The sequence below is a fragment of the Rhincodon typus genome, chromosome 5 (assembly GCF_021869965.1).
Source record: "Rhincodon typus isolate 14 chromosome 5, sRhiTyp1.1, whole genome shotgun sequence".
Lineage (NCBI taxonomy): Eukaryota > Metazoa > Chordata > Chondrichthyes > Orectolobiformes > Rhincodontidae > Rhincodon > Rhincodon typus.
This window is the reverse complement of record NC_063336.1, coordinates 70,437,581-70,454,875: the sequence shown is the minus strand read 5'-3', so window position 1 is coordinate 70,454,875 and position 17,295 is coordinate 70,437,581. Positions and strand designations below refer to the sequence as shown.

Below are 17,295 nucleotides of genomic sequence, written 5' to 3'. Positions count from 1 at the left end.
GGGAAGGGTCTAGGCCCGAAACGTCAGCCTCTCTGCTCCTATGATGCTGCTTGGCCTGCTGTGTTCATCCAGCCCTGCACCTTGTTGTCTCGGATTCTCCAGCATCTGCAGTTCCTACTATCTCGAGATAAGTGGAGATAAGTTCGGTGGGGCAGGAGCAAGCAGAGACAATGGGTCGACTAGGGTAGTCGGGTTTGTGGATTTTGGGAAGGAGATAGAAACAGGCGGTGCAGGGTTGGGGAACAATGAGGTTGGAGGCTGTGGGTGGGAGGTCACCTGAGGTGATGAGGTTGTGGATGGTCTGGGAGATGATGTTTTGGTCGTCGGGGGTGGGGTCATGATCAAGGGGGCGGTAGTAGGAGGTGTCAGAGAGCTGGCGCCTGGCTTCGGTGATGTGGAGGTCAGTGCGCCATACTACAACTGCGCCACCCTTGTCCGCAGGTTTTATGGTGAGGTTGGGGTTGGAGCGGAGGGCTGCACGTTCTGTGGGGGAGAGGTTGGAGTGGGTGAGAGGGGTGGAGAGGTTGAGGCGATTGATGTCTCGACGGCAGTTGGAGATGAAGAGGTCAAGGGAGGGTAGGAGGCCTTGGGGTGATGTCCAGGAGGATGGGGTATGTTGGAGGCGGCGTACTTGTGGTGTTATTACTGATTTTACCTTCAGTCTCATTGTACCTGTGGTGATAGTAATGCTGTTACCCAAAGTTCTAGTGTACTTGTGATGCTAGTAAGGATTTGATGGTATTAGTGATTTTACCCTCAGTTCCAGTGTAGCTGCGGTGTTATTAGTGATTTTATCCTCAGTCTCTTTGTAGATGTGCTGTTAGTAATGGCTTTTACTCTCAGTTGCAGCGTTCTTGTGTTGTTATTTATTATTTTATCTTCAGTTCCATTGTTACTGTCATGTTATTAGTTATTTATGGCCTTAGTCATGGTTTCCAATGGTCTAAACTTTGATTTCTACCAATTGGAGTCACAGATAGATAGGATAGTGAAGAAGGCATTTGATATACTTGTCTTTATTGGTCAGTGCATTGGGTATATCAGTTGGGAGGTCACGTTGTGGCTGTACAGGACATTGGTTAGACCACTTTTGGAATACTGTATGCAATTCTGGTCTCCCCGCTAAAGGAAGGATGTTGTTAAACTTGAAAGAGTTCAGAAAATATTTACAAGGATGTTGCCAGGGTTGGAGGGTTTGAGAGATAGGGAGAGGCTGGGGCTATGTTTCTCTGGAGAGTCACAGACTGAAGAGTGACTTTAGAGAGGTTTATAAAATCAGGATGGGCATGGATAAGGTAAATAGAAAAGGTCTTTTCCCTGTCGTGGGGGTGTCAAAAACTACAGGTTTAAGGTGAGAGGGGAAAAATTTAAAAGGGACTTAAGGAGCAACTTTTTTCACATAGAGGGTGGTGAATGTATGGAATGAGCTGCCAGAGGAAATGGTGAGGCTGGTATAATTACAACATTTAAAAGGCATCTAGTGAATATATGAATAGGAAGGGTTTAGAGGGACATGGGCCAAATGCTGGTAAATGGGACTAGATTTATCTGGGATATCTGATTAGCATGAAGGAGTTGGACCAAAGAGTTTGTTTCAATGCTGTATATCTCTATGAATGGTTAAGAAGTATTTGTGATGGTATTATTTATTAATATGCCCAGTTGAATGTTACTGTATTGTTACAAAGGATCTTAACCCGTTATATCATTTGCAGTGTTGTCGCAATGCAGGATTCTTCGATGCAACTCTGAATATCTTTTTGCCACAAACCATCTTGACGATTCTTTGAATGAGGATTATTGTATTGCTTTACGATCATACTCACTCTGTACCCAACGAACTGCTTGGTTCTGCCGTGGTGACCTGGTATACCATTCTGCTGTGCAAGGAATTGAGGACTTAATGATCCAGCATAATTGCTCCAAGGAAGGAGCAGTTTCATTACCTCGTCCCCGTGTCCCAGCAGATAATCAGGAGAATTTACACCTGCCAGACACCTGCAAATATGAAAAGAGCTTTTACTTTAAACAACGCCAGAAACCCACTTATCTGCACTGTGATGTCTTTGGGAATCTCCACATCAGGACATTTTACAACGATTTTCAGACATGCCGAGTTCAGGGCGCATGGCCAGTGATTGACAATAATTACCTTTCTGTACAAATGACTAGTGTGCCTATCTCACCACATCAGAATATATCAGCAATCAGCAAGGTGATGACTGAGGGTATTTTAAACATAAGGGCATAAGAAACAGGAGCAGGATTAGGCTATATTACTCTTTAAATCTTTTCTGGCATTTAAAAAGATCATTACTAATCTTTGACCTCAACTCCACTTCTCTGTTTAATTCTCCATATTCCTACATGCCTAAAAGCCCAAAAGAGTAAGAACCTCAGCCTATGTTACTTAATGATCAAGCATCATGAAGGATCAATCAGGACTATTTTCACTGAAGTTTAGAAGAATGAGAGGGGACCTCATACAAACCAACAAATTTCTGACAGAACTAGACAAGATAAATGCAGGGAGTATATTTCTGATGACTTCGGAGTCCAGAATCAGGGTCAAAGTCCAAGGGTACAGATTTAGATTTAGAATTAGATTTTATTGTCACATGTAATCAAGTACAGAAGTACAGGAGTACAGTGAAAAGTGTACAATATTGCCATTTAGGACTGAGATGAGAAATAATTTCTTCACACAAAGAGTGATAAGCCTATGGAATTCTCTGCTACAGAACGTGGTTGAGCTCAAAACAATGATTTTTTTCAAGATGGAGTTAGATGTAGTTCTAAAGGTTAAAGGAATCAAAGCTTATGGGGAGATAGTGGTAGTAATTGGATGATCAGTGATGATTACATTGATTGGTGGAAGAGGCTCAAAGGGCCAAATGGCCTATTCCTGCTCCTGGTTTCTATTTTTCTACATTTAATTTACGCCCCTAGAGGTAGACAATTCAAAAGACTTTATAGCTTTTTGAGTGAAGAATTTTTTTCTCATTTAAGTGCTAAATGACTGACCCACATATCTTGAGTCAATGGATCTAATTCTAGACTCCCCAGACAGGGGAATATAATTTTATAGGTTTGCCTTCACATTCTTCTATTCTACAGAATATGGTCCTATTCTTAATATCTTCTCACTGGACAACTCTCTGACAATAAGCCTATGTTGCACTGTCTCTAAGGGAATATATCCTTCTTTATGTACTGAGACCAAAACTGTACACAGTATTCCAGGTATGGTCTCGCCAAAACCCAAAGTACTTAAGCTCTTGTGCATTATCATGTGTCTTCCCAACTGCTTGCTACACCTGTTAACTTCCTTAATTTTGTGTAGAAGGTTAATCAAATCCTTCAGACCAGCAATATTCAAAAGAGTACCGAAGTGACTAATCTCATAATTATTCACATTATACTATATTGCCACATTGTTGCCCAATCATTTAACCCATATGTATTATGAAACAGAGTGCTAGAGAAACTCAGCATGTCTGGCAACATCTCTGTACAGAGAAACAGTGTTAATGTTTCGAATTCAAAGAGTCTGCTTCATTTCAAAGAAGTTTCTCAAGCAGTTTCTGTTTTTATTTCAGATCTCCAACATCCTCAAATTTTTGCTTTTATCAACTTATATCTATCCCTTTTTTAATCTTCTCACAGGTCCTTCTTACAGCCTGCTTTGCCACTGAGCTTTGTCTCATTGGCAAGCTTGAATATGAAAGGAAAGTGAAGAAATAATAAAGCAGCAAAGGAAAAATGTGAGAAGAGACTGATAGCCAATAAAAAAAAGAAATTCAGAAACAAAAGCAGAAATTGCTGGAGCCAAAGCATCTGTGGAGACAAAGCAGAGTTAATGTTCCAGGTCAACTAACCCTTCTTCAGAACAAGAATTCAGTGTCTTCAATAAGCATACAAGTATATGATAAAAGGATGATGAAAGAAAGACTGGGTTTGATTTGGGATTTAAACAATATTAAATGGAGGAAAGGAGCATGACTGAATTATTAAATGGGTATTTTATATTTGTCCTCTAAAGGAGGAGAATATAGTAAATATCAAAAGAAAGAGAAGGCAGTTCACAGAAGTCACGGATATATTGTATAGCAAACATTGATAAAGAAGAAATGACAGCTGCGTAGTATTACTGCTGGACTGTTAATTCAGACACCCAGGTAATGATCTGGGGACCAGGTTTGAATCCTGCCACAGCAGATGATTGAATTTGAATCCAACAAAAACCTGGAATTTAAGAATCTAATGATGACAATGAATCCATTGTCAATTGTCAGAAAAACCCAAGTGGTTAACTAACGTCCTTGTAGGGAGGAAACCGCCATCCTCACCTCGTCTGGCCTACATGCGCTCCAGTTTCACAGCAATTAGGGATGGGCAATACATGCTGGCCTAGTCAGTGATGTCCGTGACTTGTGAATGAATTAAAAAAAATAAGAATTATATTCTTCATTTTATTATGTTGTACCATCACAGGGCCTGGGGTGGTATGTATGCACAAGTTGTTGAAGATGGCGTGGCAGGGCAGGGTCATTTAAGAAAATGGTTTTAAAAGGCATGCAAGGTCTTATGCTTTTAAAGTAGAGGCTTACAGTTCAAAAGTGAGGAATTTATGGTGCTTTCTTATAAAATACTGGTTCAATTTCAACTGGAGTAGTGTGTCAATCCTGAGCTTTATTCAAATGGCCTGACTCTGCTACTAATTTGTGCATTGTAAGTTTCTTTTCAGCCACTTGAATGTGCTCCACAATTCAATAGGATTGTAGTGGATTTGTTTGCGTTTTAAATTCCAAATTCTCATCTAACCGTGATAACTTCTGATTCCTATGCCTGGTGAGATTCTATCTACCTCTGCCTTAAAAATATTCAATGAACCTGCCTCTACCACTTTCTGAAGCAGAGTTCCAAAACCATATAAACCACAAAGAAAAAGAAATCTTGGCTCTGTTGGTTCAAGGTGAACCCTACTTTTCAAACACTCTTTCTTGTTCAAGGCTCACCCATGAGAGGAATGATTATTTCCACATCCATCTGATCAAGACCATTCAGGATTTTATATTTAAATCAAGTCTCCTTTCACTTGTTTAAATTCCGGTGTAAAAAAGCCCTGTCTGTCCAACCTTTCTTCATTTGACAACCCACTTATTCGAGACATCTGTCTAGTAAACATTATCTGAACCTCTGTTAGGTGAGGAGACCTGAAACTGTACACAGTACTCCATTAAGATGTGATGTTATCAATGCCTGGAAACTGAAGCAAAACATCCTCACTTTTATCTTTTATTTCTCTCAAATAAGAAAGGCGCCTTTTGACCTCAAAACCCAATGTTTTGTGACTGATGCACTGGAACTCCTAAATCCTTTTGCACGTCGGAATTCTACAGCTGTTCTCCATTTAAGTAATACTTTGTTTTTTTCTTCCTGCAAGAATGAACATTTTCACATTTTTCCATATTATTCTCCACTTGCCAGATTTTTGCCCTTCACTCAACCCACCTACCTCTGCCTGGAACTTCCTTTTGTCTTCTTCAGAACATACTTTCATACCTATCTTTGTGTCATCTGTAGATTTAGCTACCATGGTTTCACTCCCCTCATCTAACCCAGTGATATTAATTGTAAAATACTGAACCCCAACACAGACCCTGGCTAGATACGCTTACCACCACTAGGGAAAATACTCATTTAAATATTATCTTTTTTTTTAACGAGCAAGCCAACCATTTATCCATACTCCTACGTTACCCACTACCAGAGTTTGTGAGTTGAGTGCTCATCAGGGCACAAAAATTGAGTCTGTTTTGGGTGAGGGCAGGACTGGGAGCCTAGGCCAGAGGTAGCACTGATTCCTATGATTTCTGTCCCTGCCTCTGCTGCCTATGTCAAGGGCTCCTATTTTGCATAATAATCTCTCAAATGGCATGAGCCTTGGTGAGATGTGTGTGAAGTGGCAGAGTTAGAGTCAGTGTTAGATCTGTGAACATGAGGTAGCAGTGAGAAAATGGTGGCACTAACCTTTACAGAATGGAGAGAACATCAACCTTTTCCTGCACTGTTGTATGTTGCTTTTCATCCCGGACACTACTCTGACATGGGCCACTATTTCAGAACAGACTGGCTGAGACAGGTGCCATGCCTCCTTTGCCAGTCAGTAGCAAAAAGGCCCACCTCACCACCACCTTGTTCACTGGCATCTCCATGTGCCTGTCAGTGAAGAGGGATACAAGCTTCACTTTCTGGGCCATTTCTTCTGTAATACTGGCAGAACACCACAGTGTGAGGTGCAGATCCTTTTTGGTAGTGTCTGAAGTGGTGTACAACCTGTGTTTAAATATGACATCAGCAGCATGAGCATTGCAAAATCCCAACAGCAGGAAATATTTCCTTCTCTCCTGCTGCAAAATTCCATGAGTTTTTTTTATTCATTCACAAGACAATCGGCAGTTGAGAATCAACCACATTGCCTCATGGATGTCTCAAATGTCAGTTCCATACTTTTTGAGTAATAGAGTCATAGAATTGTACAGCATGGAAACAGGCCCTTCAGTCAAACTTTGTGCCGACCAGATATCCTAAATTAATCTAGCCCCATTTGCCAGTATTTGGTCCATTTCCCTCTAAACCTTCCTATTCATGTACCTATTCAGATGCCTTTTAAATGTTGTAATTGTATCAGTCTCCACAACTTCCTCTGGCAGCTCATTGCATACACATACCATCCTCTGCATGAAAAAGTTGTCCCTCAGGTTGCTTTTAAAACATTCCCCTCTCAACTTATATCTATGCCAAGACAACAAGGTGCAGGGCTGGATGAACACAGCAGGCCAAGTAGCATCACAGGAGCAGAGAGGCTGACATTTCGGGCCTAGACCCTTCATCAGAAAAGGGGGAGGGGAAGGGGGTTCCAAAATAAATAGGGAGAGAGTGGGAGGCGGATAGAAGAGCGATAGAGGAGAGGATAGGTGGAGAGGAAACAAACAGGTCGAAGAGGCGGGGATGGAGCCAGTAAAGGTGAGTGTAGGTAGGGAGTTAGGAAGGGGATAGGTCAGACCAGGGAGGACGGACAGGTCAAGGGGGCGGGATGAGGTTGGTCGGTAGGAGATGGAGGTGCGGCTTGAGGTGGGAGGAGGGGATAGGTGGGAGGAAGAACAGGTTAGGGAGGCAGGGACGAGCTGGACTGGGGAGTCCCGCTCCACACTCCCCTCCAGCTCCACCACACCCGGCACTTTTCCCTGCAACCGCAGGAAGTGCTACACCTGCCCCCATACCTCCTCCCTCACCCCCATCCCAGGCCCCAAGAAGACTTTCCACATCAAGCAGATGTTCACCTGCACATCTGCCAATGTGGTATACTGCATCCGCTGTACCCGGTGTGGCTTCCTCTACATCGGGGAAACCAAGCGGAGGCTCGGGGACCGCTTTGCAGAACACCTACGCTCGGTTCGCAATAAACAACTGCACCTCCCAGTCGCGAACCATTTCAACTCCCCCTCCCATTCCTCAGACGACATGTCCATCCTGGGCCTCCTGCAGTGCCACAACGATGCCACCCGAAGGTTGCAGGAACAGCAACTCATATTCCGCTTGGGAACCCTGCAGCCCAATGGTATCAATGTGGATTTCACAAGTTTCAAAATCTCCCCTCCCCCTACCGCATCCCAAAACCAGTCCAGCTCGTCCCTGCCTCCCTAACCTGTTCTTCCTCCCACCTATCCCCTCCTCCCACCTCAAGCCGCACCTCCATCTCCTACCGACCAACCTCATCCCGCCCCCTTGACCTGTCCGTCCTCCCTGGACTGACCTATCCCCTTCCTAACTCCCTACCTACACTCACCTTTACTGGCTCCATCCCCGCCTCTTCGACCTGTTTGTTTCCTCTCCACCTATCCTCTCCTCTATCGCTCTTCTATCCGCCTCCCACTCTCTCCCTATTTATTTTGGAACCCCCTTCCCCTCCCCCTTTTCTGATGAAGGGTCTAGGCCCGAAACGTCAGCCTCTCTGCTCCTATGATGCTGCTTGGCCTGCTGTGTTCATCCAGCCCTGCACCTTGTTGTCTCGGATTCTCCAGCATCTGCAGTTCCTACTATCTCTTATATCTATGCCCTCTACTTTTGGACTCCACTACCCTGGGAAAAAGATTTTGGCAATTCATCTTATCCATGCCCCTCACAATTTTGTAGACATTGATAAGATCACCAGTCAACCTCTGATGCTCATTGGAAAATAGGCCCATCCTATTCAGCCTCTTCCTATGACTTAAACCATCCAAACCCAGCAACATCCTTGTAAATCTTTTCCGCACCCTTTCAATTTTAACAACATCTTTCTTATAGCAGGGAGACCAGAACTGAATACAGTATTCCAAAAGTGGCCTAACTAATGTCCTGTACATCTACAACATGACATCCTAACTCCTATACTCAATGCAGTGACCAATAACGGCAAGAGTACCAAATGTCTTCTTCATTACCCTGTTTACCCGTGACTCTACCTTCAAGGAACTGTAAACCTGCACCCCAAGGTCTCTTTGTTTGGCAACATTCCTCAGGATCCTATTGTAAAATATACAAGTCCTGCCCTGATTTTCCTTACCAAAATGCACCACATCACAGTTATCTAAATTAAACTCTATCTGCCACTCCTCGGCCCACTGGCCCATCTGATCAAGGTCCCACTGTACTCTGAGGTAACCTCCTTCACTGTCCACTACACCACCAATTTTAGTGTCGTCTGCAAACTTACTAACCATTCCTACTATATTCAAATTTAAATCATTAACATAAATGGCAAAAAGCAATGGACCCAGCATCTTTCCTTGTGGCACACCGCTAGTCACAGGCCTCCAGTCTGATAAACAACTCACTACCATCACCCTCTGTCTCCTACCTTCAAGCCAGTTTTATATCTAAATGGCTAGCTCTCACTGGATACCATGTGATCTAACCTTGCTAACCAGTCTATCATGCAGAAGTTTGTCGAACACCTTTCTGAAGTCCAGAGAGACAATGTTCACCATTCTTCCTTCACCAATTTTCTTTGTCATTTCTTCAAAAAACTCAAACAAGTTAGTGAGACACAATTTCCCATACACAAAACCATGTTGACTATCCCTAGTCGGTCCTCGCCTTTCTAAATCCATGTAACTCCTGTCCCTTAGAATCCCTTCCAAAAGCTTACCCACCACTGACGTCAGGTTCACTGGTCTATAGTTGTCTGGCTTTCCGTACCATGTTTCTTAAATAGCCACATTCCGGTCTTCCAACACCCCACCTGTGGCTATTGATGATACAGATCTCTCAGCAAGGGGCCCACAAATCACTTCCCTAGCTTCCCACAAAGTTCTAGGATATACCTTGGTTTTCCATCAGTTATACTCCTGACCTCTAAGCGGTTTTAATTGCTCCCAACCCCTGGTTCTAGACACTGGACCTATTAATCAGGATGGAATGAAAAGGCAGCACTGATGTTTGAGGGCAAAAGAACCTCTGTGTTTATTTATACAAAGAAAAATATTACACAAGCATGCGAGAAAAGGTAACAACAATACAAGAAAAGGGTAAAACAACTATACAGTATTATACAGGATGCACAATTATCTAAAATACACTATTAATTAGAGTACTATATTATAATCACAATACACTGATACCGCCCTCCTCCCACTACTAACTAAATTGGAACTCTGGGGTCTTGGGATTATGCTCACCACTTCGAATGTGGTTTTGAAGTTCGCCTGATTCGGTTGCTCTGGCTTGCTGTACCCTGAATGTGTTAGAAGGCTTCAAGTTGTGCAACCATTCATCTGGGTGGAGTCCGCTGATGTGGTTAGGCGTGCATTAGATCTATCAGGTAAGTCCTTGGTTTTTCTTTACTTTTGCTGGTTTGTTGTAGTCAGTCTTCACCTCAGTTTCAGTTTGAAGACTTGTACAGTCAGTCAGGTTAGTCAGTTAGCTTCAAATTATTGTCTGTCCTGTTTCTGGTTAACGTGGTCAGTTCATGATGGTTATTGAGGTTTGCCCTCATTGTTTCTGTCTCCTGGTTCAAAAGCTCTTGGTCTGAATACCATTTGATGTTCAGATACCTCTCAATGTGAGCTTGGGGCCTGCTGTTATACTCGTTACAGTGCCTCCAAATCCCTGCGCCAAGTTTCTGTGCTTATTGTCTTGTTGATGTTCTCTTTGAGTGCTTTATTGGTTTAATTGGATTTCTGATGTTTAGATGAGGTGTTAATGGCATGAATTAATGTTGGATGCTGGTGATTGTCACAGCAAGCCTCTTGGGGCCCATACTGTCTGCTTAAATCGGTATCTTCTTTGACCTGTGTGGCCAGAGGTGTAAAATTCATCAAGGGGCTGGATTCCATTTGAGTTCAGGTTGATTTTTTCGGATGCAAGGTGTAAATTGTAAAAGCAAGATGTTGGATCGAGACAATGTTCCCTGCTGACAGTCATTCCTTTGTAGTGGCCTCCAGGCCCCATTCATAGATCTGCTTGGGGTTCGTTTACCCCTGTGCAGACCCAGCACAGTTATTTTTAGAGTTTTAAAAGTCCGGAACTCTGTCCATTTTTTCCAATACTGGTGATTTTTGCAAAATATTACAATCTGATCAGGTCCCAAGGGTTTATCCACCTTTATGTGTTTTAACACATCCAGCACCTCCTCTTCTATAAAATGGTCACTTTTCAAGATATCACTGTTTATTTCTCCAAGTTTTCTAGCATCTATATCCAAATACTGATGCAAAATACTTGTTTAGTATCACATCCATTCCCTGCAGTTCTACACATGGACGGCCTTGTTGATCTTTAAGAGGCCCTATTCTCTCCCTAGTTACTCTTTTGCCCCTAATGTACTTGTAGAATCTCTTTGGATTCTCCTTAACCCTGTTTACCAAAGCAATCTCATGTCCTCTTTTTGCCTTCTTGATTTCCCTCTTGAGTATACTCCTACTGCCCTTATACTCCTCGAGATTCACTTGATCCCAGATGTCTATACCTGCCGTATACCTCCTTTTCCTTGATCAGAGCGTCAATTTCTCCAGACAGCCAGCATTCCCTACATCTACCTGCCTTGCCTTTCACACGATTGGGAATATACTGTCTCTGGACTCTTGTTACCTTAATGAGGTAATTGTGTAAAAGTTGATATGTGGTGGACTGGGCACCATAAGTTTCACTTGAGATAACACTTTGATAAAAAATGTGAAAATTTAGCTGAATGTTTCAGGTCTACGGCCTTTTTTCAGAACCAAAGGAAAATAGAGTTATAGAGTCATAGAGCCGTACAGCACAGAAGCAGGCCCTTTGGTCCAACTTGTCCATGCTGACCAGATATCCTAAATTAATCTAGTCCCATTTGCCAGAATTTGGCCCATATCCCTTAATCCCTTCTTATTCATATAGCTATCCAGATGCCTTTTAAATGTTGTAATTGTACCAGCGTCCACCACTTCCTCTATCAGCTCATTCCATACATACACCACCTCGGCATGGAAAAGTTGCCCCTTAGGTCCCTTTTAAATCTCTCCCCTCTCACCTTAAACTTATGCCCTCCAGTTTTGGATTCCGCTACCCTGGGGAAAGAACCTTGGCTATTCACCCTATCCATGCCCCTCCTGATTTTATAAACCTCTATAGGGTCACCCCCCAGCCTCCGATGCTCCAGGGAAAATAGCCTCAGCCTATTCAGTCTCTCCCTGTTGCTCAAACCCTCCAACCCTGGCAACATCCTTGTAAATCTTTTCTGAATCCTTACAAGTTTCACAACACCCTTCCTATAGCAGGGAGACCAGAATTGCACACAATATTTCAAAAGTGACCTAATCAATGTCCTGTGCAGCTGCAACATGACCTCCCAACTTCCATAATCAATGCACTAGCCAATAAAGGCAGGCATACCAAATGTCTTCTTCAGTATCCTACCTATCTGCGACTCCACTTACAAGGAACTATGAACCTGCACTCTAAGGTCTCTGTTGAGCAACACTCCCCAGGACCTTATCGTTATGTATATAAGACCTGCCCTGATTCGCCTTTCCAAACTACAGCATCTCACATTTATCTAAATTAAATTCCATTTACCTCTCCTCGGCCCATTGGCCCATCTGTTCAAGGTCCCATTGTACTCTGAGGTAACCTTCTTCGCTATCCATACACCTCCAAGTTTGGTGTCATCTGCAAACTTACTAACCATACCTCCTTTGTTCACATCCAAATCATTTATGAATAGGTAACACATACTCTTTTACCTTCTCCTTCCACTGTCTACTCCTTCTTCTACTAAATACGCCTTCTGAGTGAAATATCGATTTCGCCATACTTCTTTCAAGTTAGTATATTGTATTTGCTGCTCACAATATGGTCTCCTCGACAGCGGGGAGACTAAATGCAGACTGGGTGACTGCTTTGTAGAATACATATGTTTAGTTCACAATCATGACCCTGAGTTTATAGTTGCTTGACATTTAATTCTTCATCCATTGCATCAATGTTGACATTTCTATCCTTGCACTGCTACAGTGTTTCAGCTCAGTGCAAGCTTGAGGAACAACATCTTATCTGTTGACTCAGCACTCTACAGCTTGCTGAACTAAACATTCAGTTCAACAACTTTACACCATGACCTCTGCATCCATCTTGTTCTATGTGTTTTTTGTCTTCTTTCTTTTGCTGGATTGGCCTTTGTTTTCTTCTTTATCCCTCAATGTTGCATTAAAATGTTTTTATGTGATAATTCATGCTTCATTTGAACACAATCGTTGCTTTTTTGCTATATCCATAATCACTCTTTCTGGTTGCTTCATCATTAAATCTTTATTCAATTAATCTCCCTGACCACCAGTCTATCACAGACCTTTTCCTGTGTTCTTCTTGACCCTTCGCCTAACTACAAGCTCAAAAATTCTCATACCTCTATTCATAAACCACCTTGCTCTTATGCTAACATTTCTGCCCTGTGCCTGCTGCAATGTTCCAGTGAAATACAACACAAGATGAAGGAACAACACCTCCTTTTCCATTTAGGCTCTGTACAACTTCTAGGTCTCACTCTTGAATCCCGTCGCTTCAAAGATGCTGCACAATGTCTGTTCTCCATTTTTCTTATTTCTCTTCTCTACTAAACCCCCTGCACCACCCCACTCATCCCAACAGCCTTGCCTTGTTTATTTTGTTCTCAGTAGAGAGGACCCATTTTCTCCTTTTCACATCTTAATTTACCATTTTAAATCTATCTTTTTCTTACCACAAACAACCTTTTGTCCTTTGCACTAGCCTTCAACACCAACTTTTCTCATTAGCCTTCTTCTGACTTTGTTATTTTTCCAATACCTTTCAGTTCTGAAGAAGAGTTATGCTGGATTTGAAATGTTAACTGTTCCTCTCGCCATTGATGCTACAGATTTGTTGACATTTCTAGCATTCACTGGATTACCTTTAGTTCTGATGAAAGGGCATTGACCTGAAATATTAACTATGTATGTCTCCACAGATGGTTATCTTATTTTGTTCTCATTTTGGATTTCCAGCATCTACAGGGTTTATCTTATCTTTACAAATTTCTGCACTGTTTGACATCATTGATTTTTCTCTGAAGATTTTATAATTTCCCCTCACTTGAACCTTTCCCCTCCATCCTCTAACCCTTGCTATAGCTTAAAGCCCTATCTTCAAATCATGAGACACTGGTGTCAGCTGAGTTGATGTACAACCATCTCATTGAAATGATTCCCACAGTTCTCAGTTTGGGTGCAAGTGTCCCATGAATTGAATTGTGTAATGCAGCCTCACCGTTGCTAACATACTGGAATTCACTGAAAGATTGCCACATTTAATTAACTTCAGCTAGTTTCACTTTGATGTTGTTTCTGTGGCTTATGTTAACAGTCACAAACAGAATGGTATTGACATTCAATAACAACAACCTGTCCTTCTTTGGAACCTTTAATGTGATAAACCATCTTAACAGGAATGTTATCAAATAAAATTTTCCTCTGAACAACACAAGGAAGGATGAAGTAAAATAATCAAAGCTTGACCAAGGAGGAGATTTTAAGGAGCAACTTAGTGGAAGCAGAAGGGTTTAGAAAGAGAATTTCAGAGCTTGTGGTCTGGACGGTTGGCTGAAAAAATGGAGTATTTAGAATTTGGACATGCAAATACCAGAATTGGATCGGTGAAGATATTTTGGCAAAAAGCAAAATAGAGTGGAAGCTGGAACTCTGAAACAAACACAGAGAATGCTGGAGAAACTCAACAGGTCTGGCAGCATCTGTAGAAAGAGAAACAGAATTAATATTTCAAGTCCGATACGACAGCTCTTCAGGACTGATATTTTGGAGGGTTGCACAGCTGCAGGAGATCACAGAGAGACAAGACCGTGGATACCAAGGATGAAATTTTTAAAATCGAAGTGTTGCTTAATTGTGTGCCATTGTAAACTAGCGAGCATAGAGGTGATAGCTGAGTGGGACATGTTGCCGGTTGAATGGCAGTGTAGCTTTGAGTGACTTCAAGCTTCTGGAGTTACAAAATTATGTAAACATTGAGTAGTATATTGCTGTTAATGGTCACCAAGGGAAAGGCATCAATATTCAGTTACGGAATACTGTTTGCAATCATAAACAGAATGGTAATCATGGTAATTAACAACATCGTGTTTATGGTGACCTAAAGAATCATGTTACTATTTAGTCAAAGAATGATGTTGTCAGTTAGCTAAGGAATAACGTCAACATTCACTGAAGGATTTGTATTAATGTTTACTCAGAGAATAGCGAAAATACGATTGTGTTAATATTCAATAACAGAATTGATTTAACATTGATTAACAGAATTGCATGATTTTTGCTGACAGTGGTGACAATGTTACAAACAGAATTGCATTAACATACAGTAAAGAAATGTTATGAACAGTCTCGAAAATTAGCACAATAATATTCAGTAAATGAAGGGAATTTTATTAATTTGTCAGGAACAGAAGGTGCACTTAACTGAAAAGAGTTAATAGTCACAGAAAAGATGATCTTAATGGTTGCGCCAGAGAGGTAGTCATGTTCTTTAACTGAATCAATAATGGTCAATACGACAATCATGTAACTGTTCATCAGGAGTAAAGTATTGATAGTAACTAATGGGTCTGATGATAATGAATCCTGTTAGTTGCTTTTCTTGTCGCCATGTTAAAGGGGAGAAGATCAGATAGCAGTGAATGAGTAGGGACAGGGAATAAAAGAGAAATGGCAATTTTCCTCCTGGATGTAGGCCTGAAACCAAATGTGTGGGCAGTTAGACCCACTCTGAGACTCACTTATCAACATTCCACATTGATCACGCAGGTTCAGTTTTGACCTGCTCTTCTAAACAAACAGAAGGAACTATCTGGAAACTGGTCAGTTTCATTGCATTACATATGCTTATCAGGTATTAATGACATTAGTATGAGGGCACTATTTTTACCTGCTCAACTGGGGAAGAGACAGTTGTCACGCTTGATGAAAAGTCATTGAATTCTCAACAGATGCTGCCAGATCTGCTATGTTTCTCCAGCACTCTGTTTTTATTTCAGATTTCTAGCAACTGTAGCTCTTTGTGCTTACTCCTAATGTTTATGCTTTGCCAGCTCCAGTCTCCTTCTATCCCACCCTATGATCCGTGCCTTTGGAGCATGGGAGATTGAACACACAACTGCAGCAACTTTTGAGTGGGGACATGATAAAAAGAAACAGCTAGGGACATGATTGTAAAAACCCAGATTTAAAATCACTCAGGCCTGATGTGACTGAAGTCGGGCTAATCACTTAAATCTACCTCAAGTTCAGATTTGAGCCATAGCATAAGTGAGGAGTGAGTGAACGAAGAGTAATGTTAATAAATAAGACAGCATTTAAAATATAAGGACTGACAAACAGCAGGTAATGAATGAAGAATGGAAAGTGAAGGAAGACAAAGTCAGAACAGAGTGAGTGGGAAGGAAAATTGCATGATCAATAGACAGTAGAAAAGTTGACAGCAAGTGAAAGGTAAGTAGAGTGTGTGAAAGTCAGGAACAGTGAATGTGAGCAAGAGAGATATAATGAAATACAGAATATGTGTGAGTAAAACCAGAGAGTAAAGTGCAGAAAATTAGAGAGTAAAGTGCAGAAAATTAGAGAGAAATGAAAGTGCATGAAGAATGTTGAATGAATGACAAATGTTGTGTGCCTGGGAGGGGAAAGGGATAAACCATAAGCAAGAAGTACTCAATGGGAAGAGTTGAGAGATTGGAAAATCAATTGTGAGTGAGAAATAGAGTATGAGTGCGTGACCAAGAATAAAAGTAGAAGGCTACAGAGTGAAATGTGCGACGGAGTGAGAGGGAGTGAGAATCTGAGTAATTCACAAAATGTAAGTGGCACAGATAGCAATAATCAGAGATTAATGATTTCCCTCTCATTTATTTTCAGGTTACTGCTATTTTCAAGAACTCCAAGGAATGCATTGATCAGAAAGTGTATCAAGCTGAAATTGGCAATATTCCAGCTGCATTTGTAGATGGGTCTGTAAATGGTGGTGATAGAAATGGGGCCAACAGTCTCGTGATCAAAGAAAAGTTTGATGCTGGCCATATGGAAATCCAGGCGAGTTACATTGGTACAACTTTGTTAGTGCGCCAGGTGGGACAGCATCTGGGCTTTGCCATCCTCATGCCTGAGGAAGTAGCAAGCTCGCATACAGAGGAGCAGGATCAGCAGCTCTGTGTATCAGGCTGTCCTTTCACAGAAAGACTTCCCTTGAACTCCCCCACTGACACTGAAGAAGGGGCCAAAGCCAAATGCAAAGAGAAACTGCAGGTGGAAGATATCTACTTTGAATGTTGTGTCTTTGATATCCTGATGACTGGTGATCCCAATGTTTCATTAGCAGCATTCAAAGCTGTGGAAGATGCTAAAATTTTGCACCCTGATAAGGAGACATTTCATGTGTTCAGGAACAGTGTGTCCGGCAGGCCAACCATCTGCTGCATGTTTCTTTTGGCTTCCGTGCTATGGCTAGTGTTGCTGCAATAAGCAACTTCCTGTAATGTCTGGAGCTTTAAAAGACAGCCAATGAGTAATTCTGAACACAGAATTCATTGCTGCTCCCCCACACTGAGTAGTCATGTGCAAACCGCAAACCCCATCCTGAAGTTTCTCACTTCTCATTTTATTCAACCATTTTTGACATCAACACAAAACATATAAGTGTTGGAGCCTCTTCCAAATACAACAAGACCTTCCAGAATATGAAAATATTTAACTG

General features: G+C 41.8%; 1 protein-coding gene across 1 annotated transcript; it reads left to right on the top strand.

Annotated features, from left to right (window-relative positions):
- The first annotated feature begins 606 nt into the window (after positions 1-606).
- On the top strand, positions 607-17,063 carry LOC109917315 (repulsive guidance molecule A-like). Its single transcript, XM_020517119.1, has 3 exons — positions 607-668; positions 1,723-2,215; positions 16,461-17,063. The coding sequence occupies exons 1-3, from the start codon at positions 607-609 to the stop codon at positions 17,061-17,063; spliced, it is 1,158 nt and encodes a 385-aa protein (XP_020372708.1).
- The last annotated feature ends 232 nt before the right edge of the window (positions 17,064-17,295 follow it).

Bases quoted from the DNA above. Each gene is read 5' to 3' on its own strand.
- LOC109917315 (XM_020517119.1), top strand. From the start codon at position 607: ATGGGGTATGTTGGAGGCGGCGTACTTGTGGTGTTATTACTGATTTTA. The intron at 669-1,722 runs GTACCTGTGGTG...TGCAGTGTTGTC, and splicing joins ATTTTACCTTCAGTCTCATT to GCAATGCAGGATTCTTCGAT. The intron at 2,216-16,460 runs GTGATGACTGAG...ATTTATTTTCAG, and splicing joins ATATATCAGCAATCAGCAAG to GTTACTGCTATTTTCAAGAA.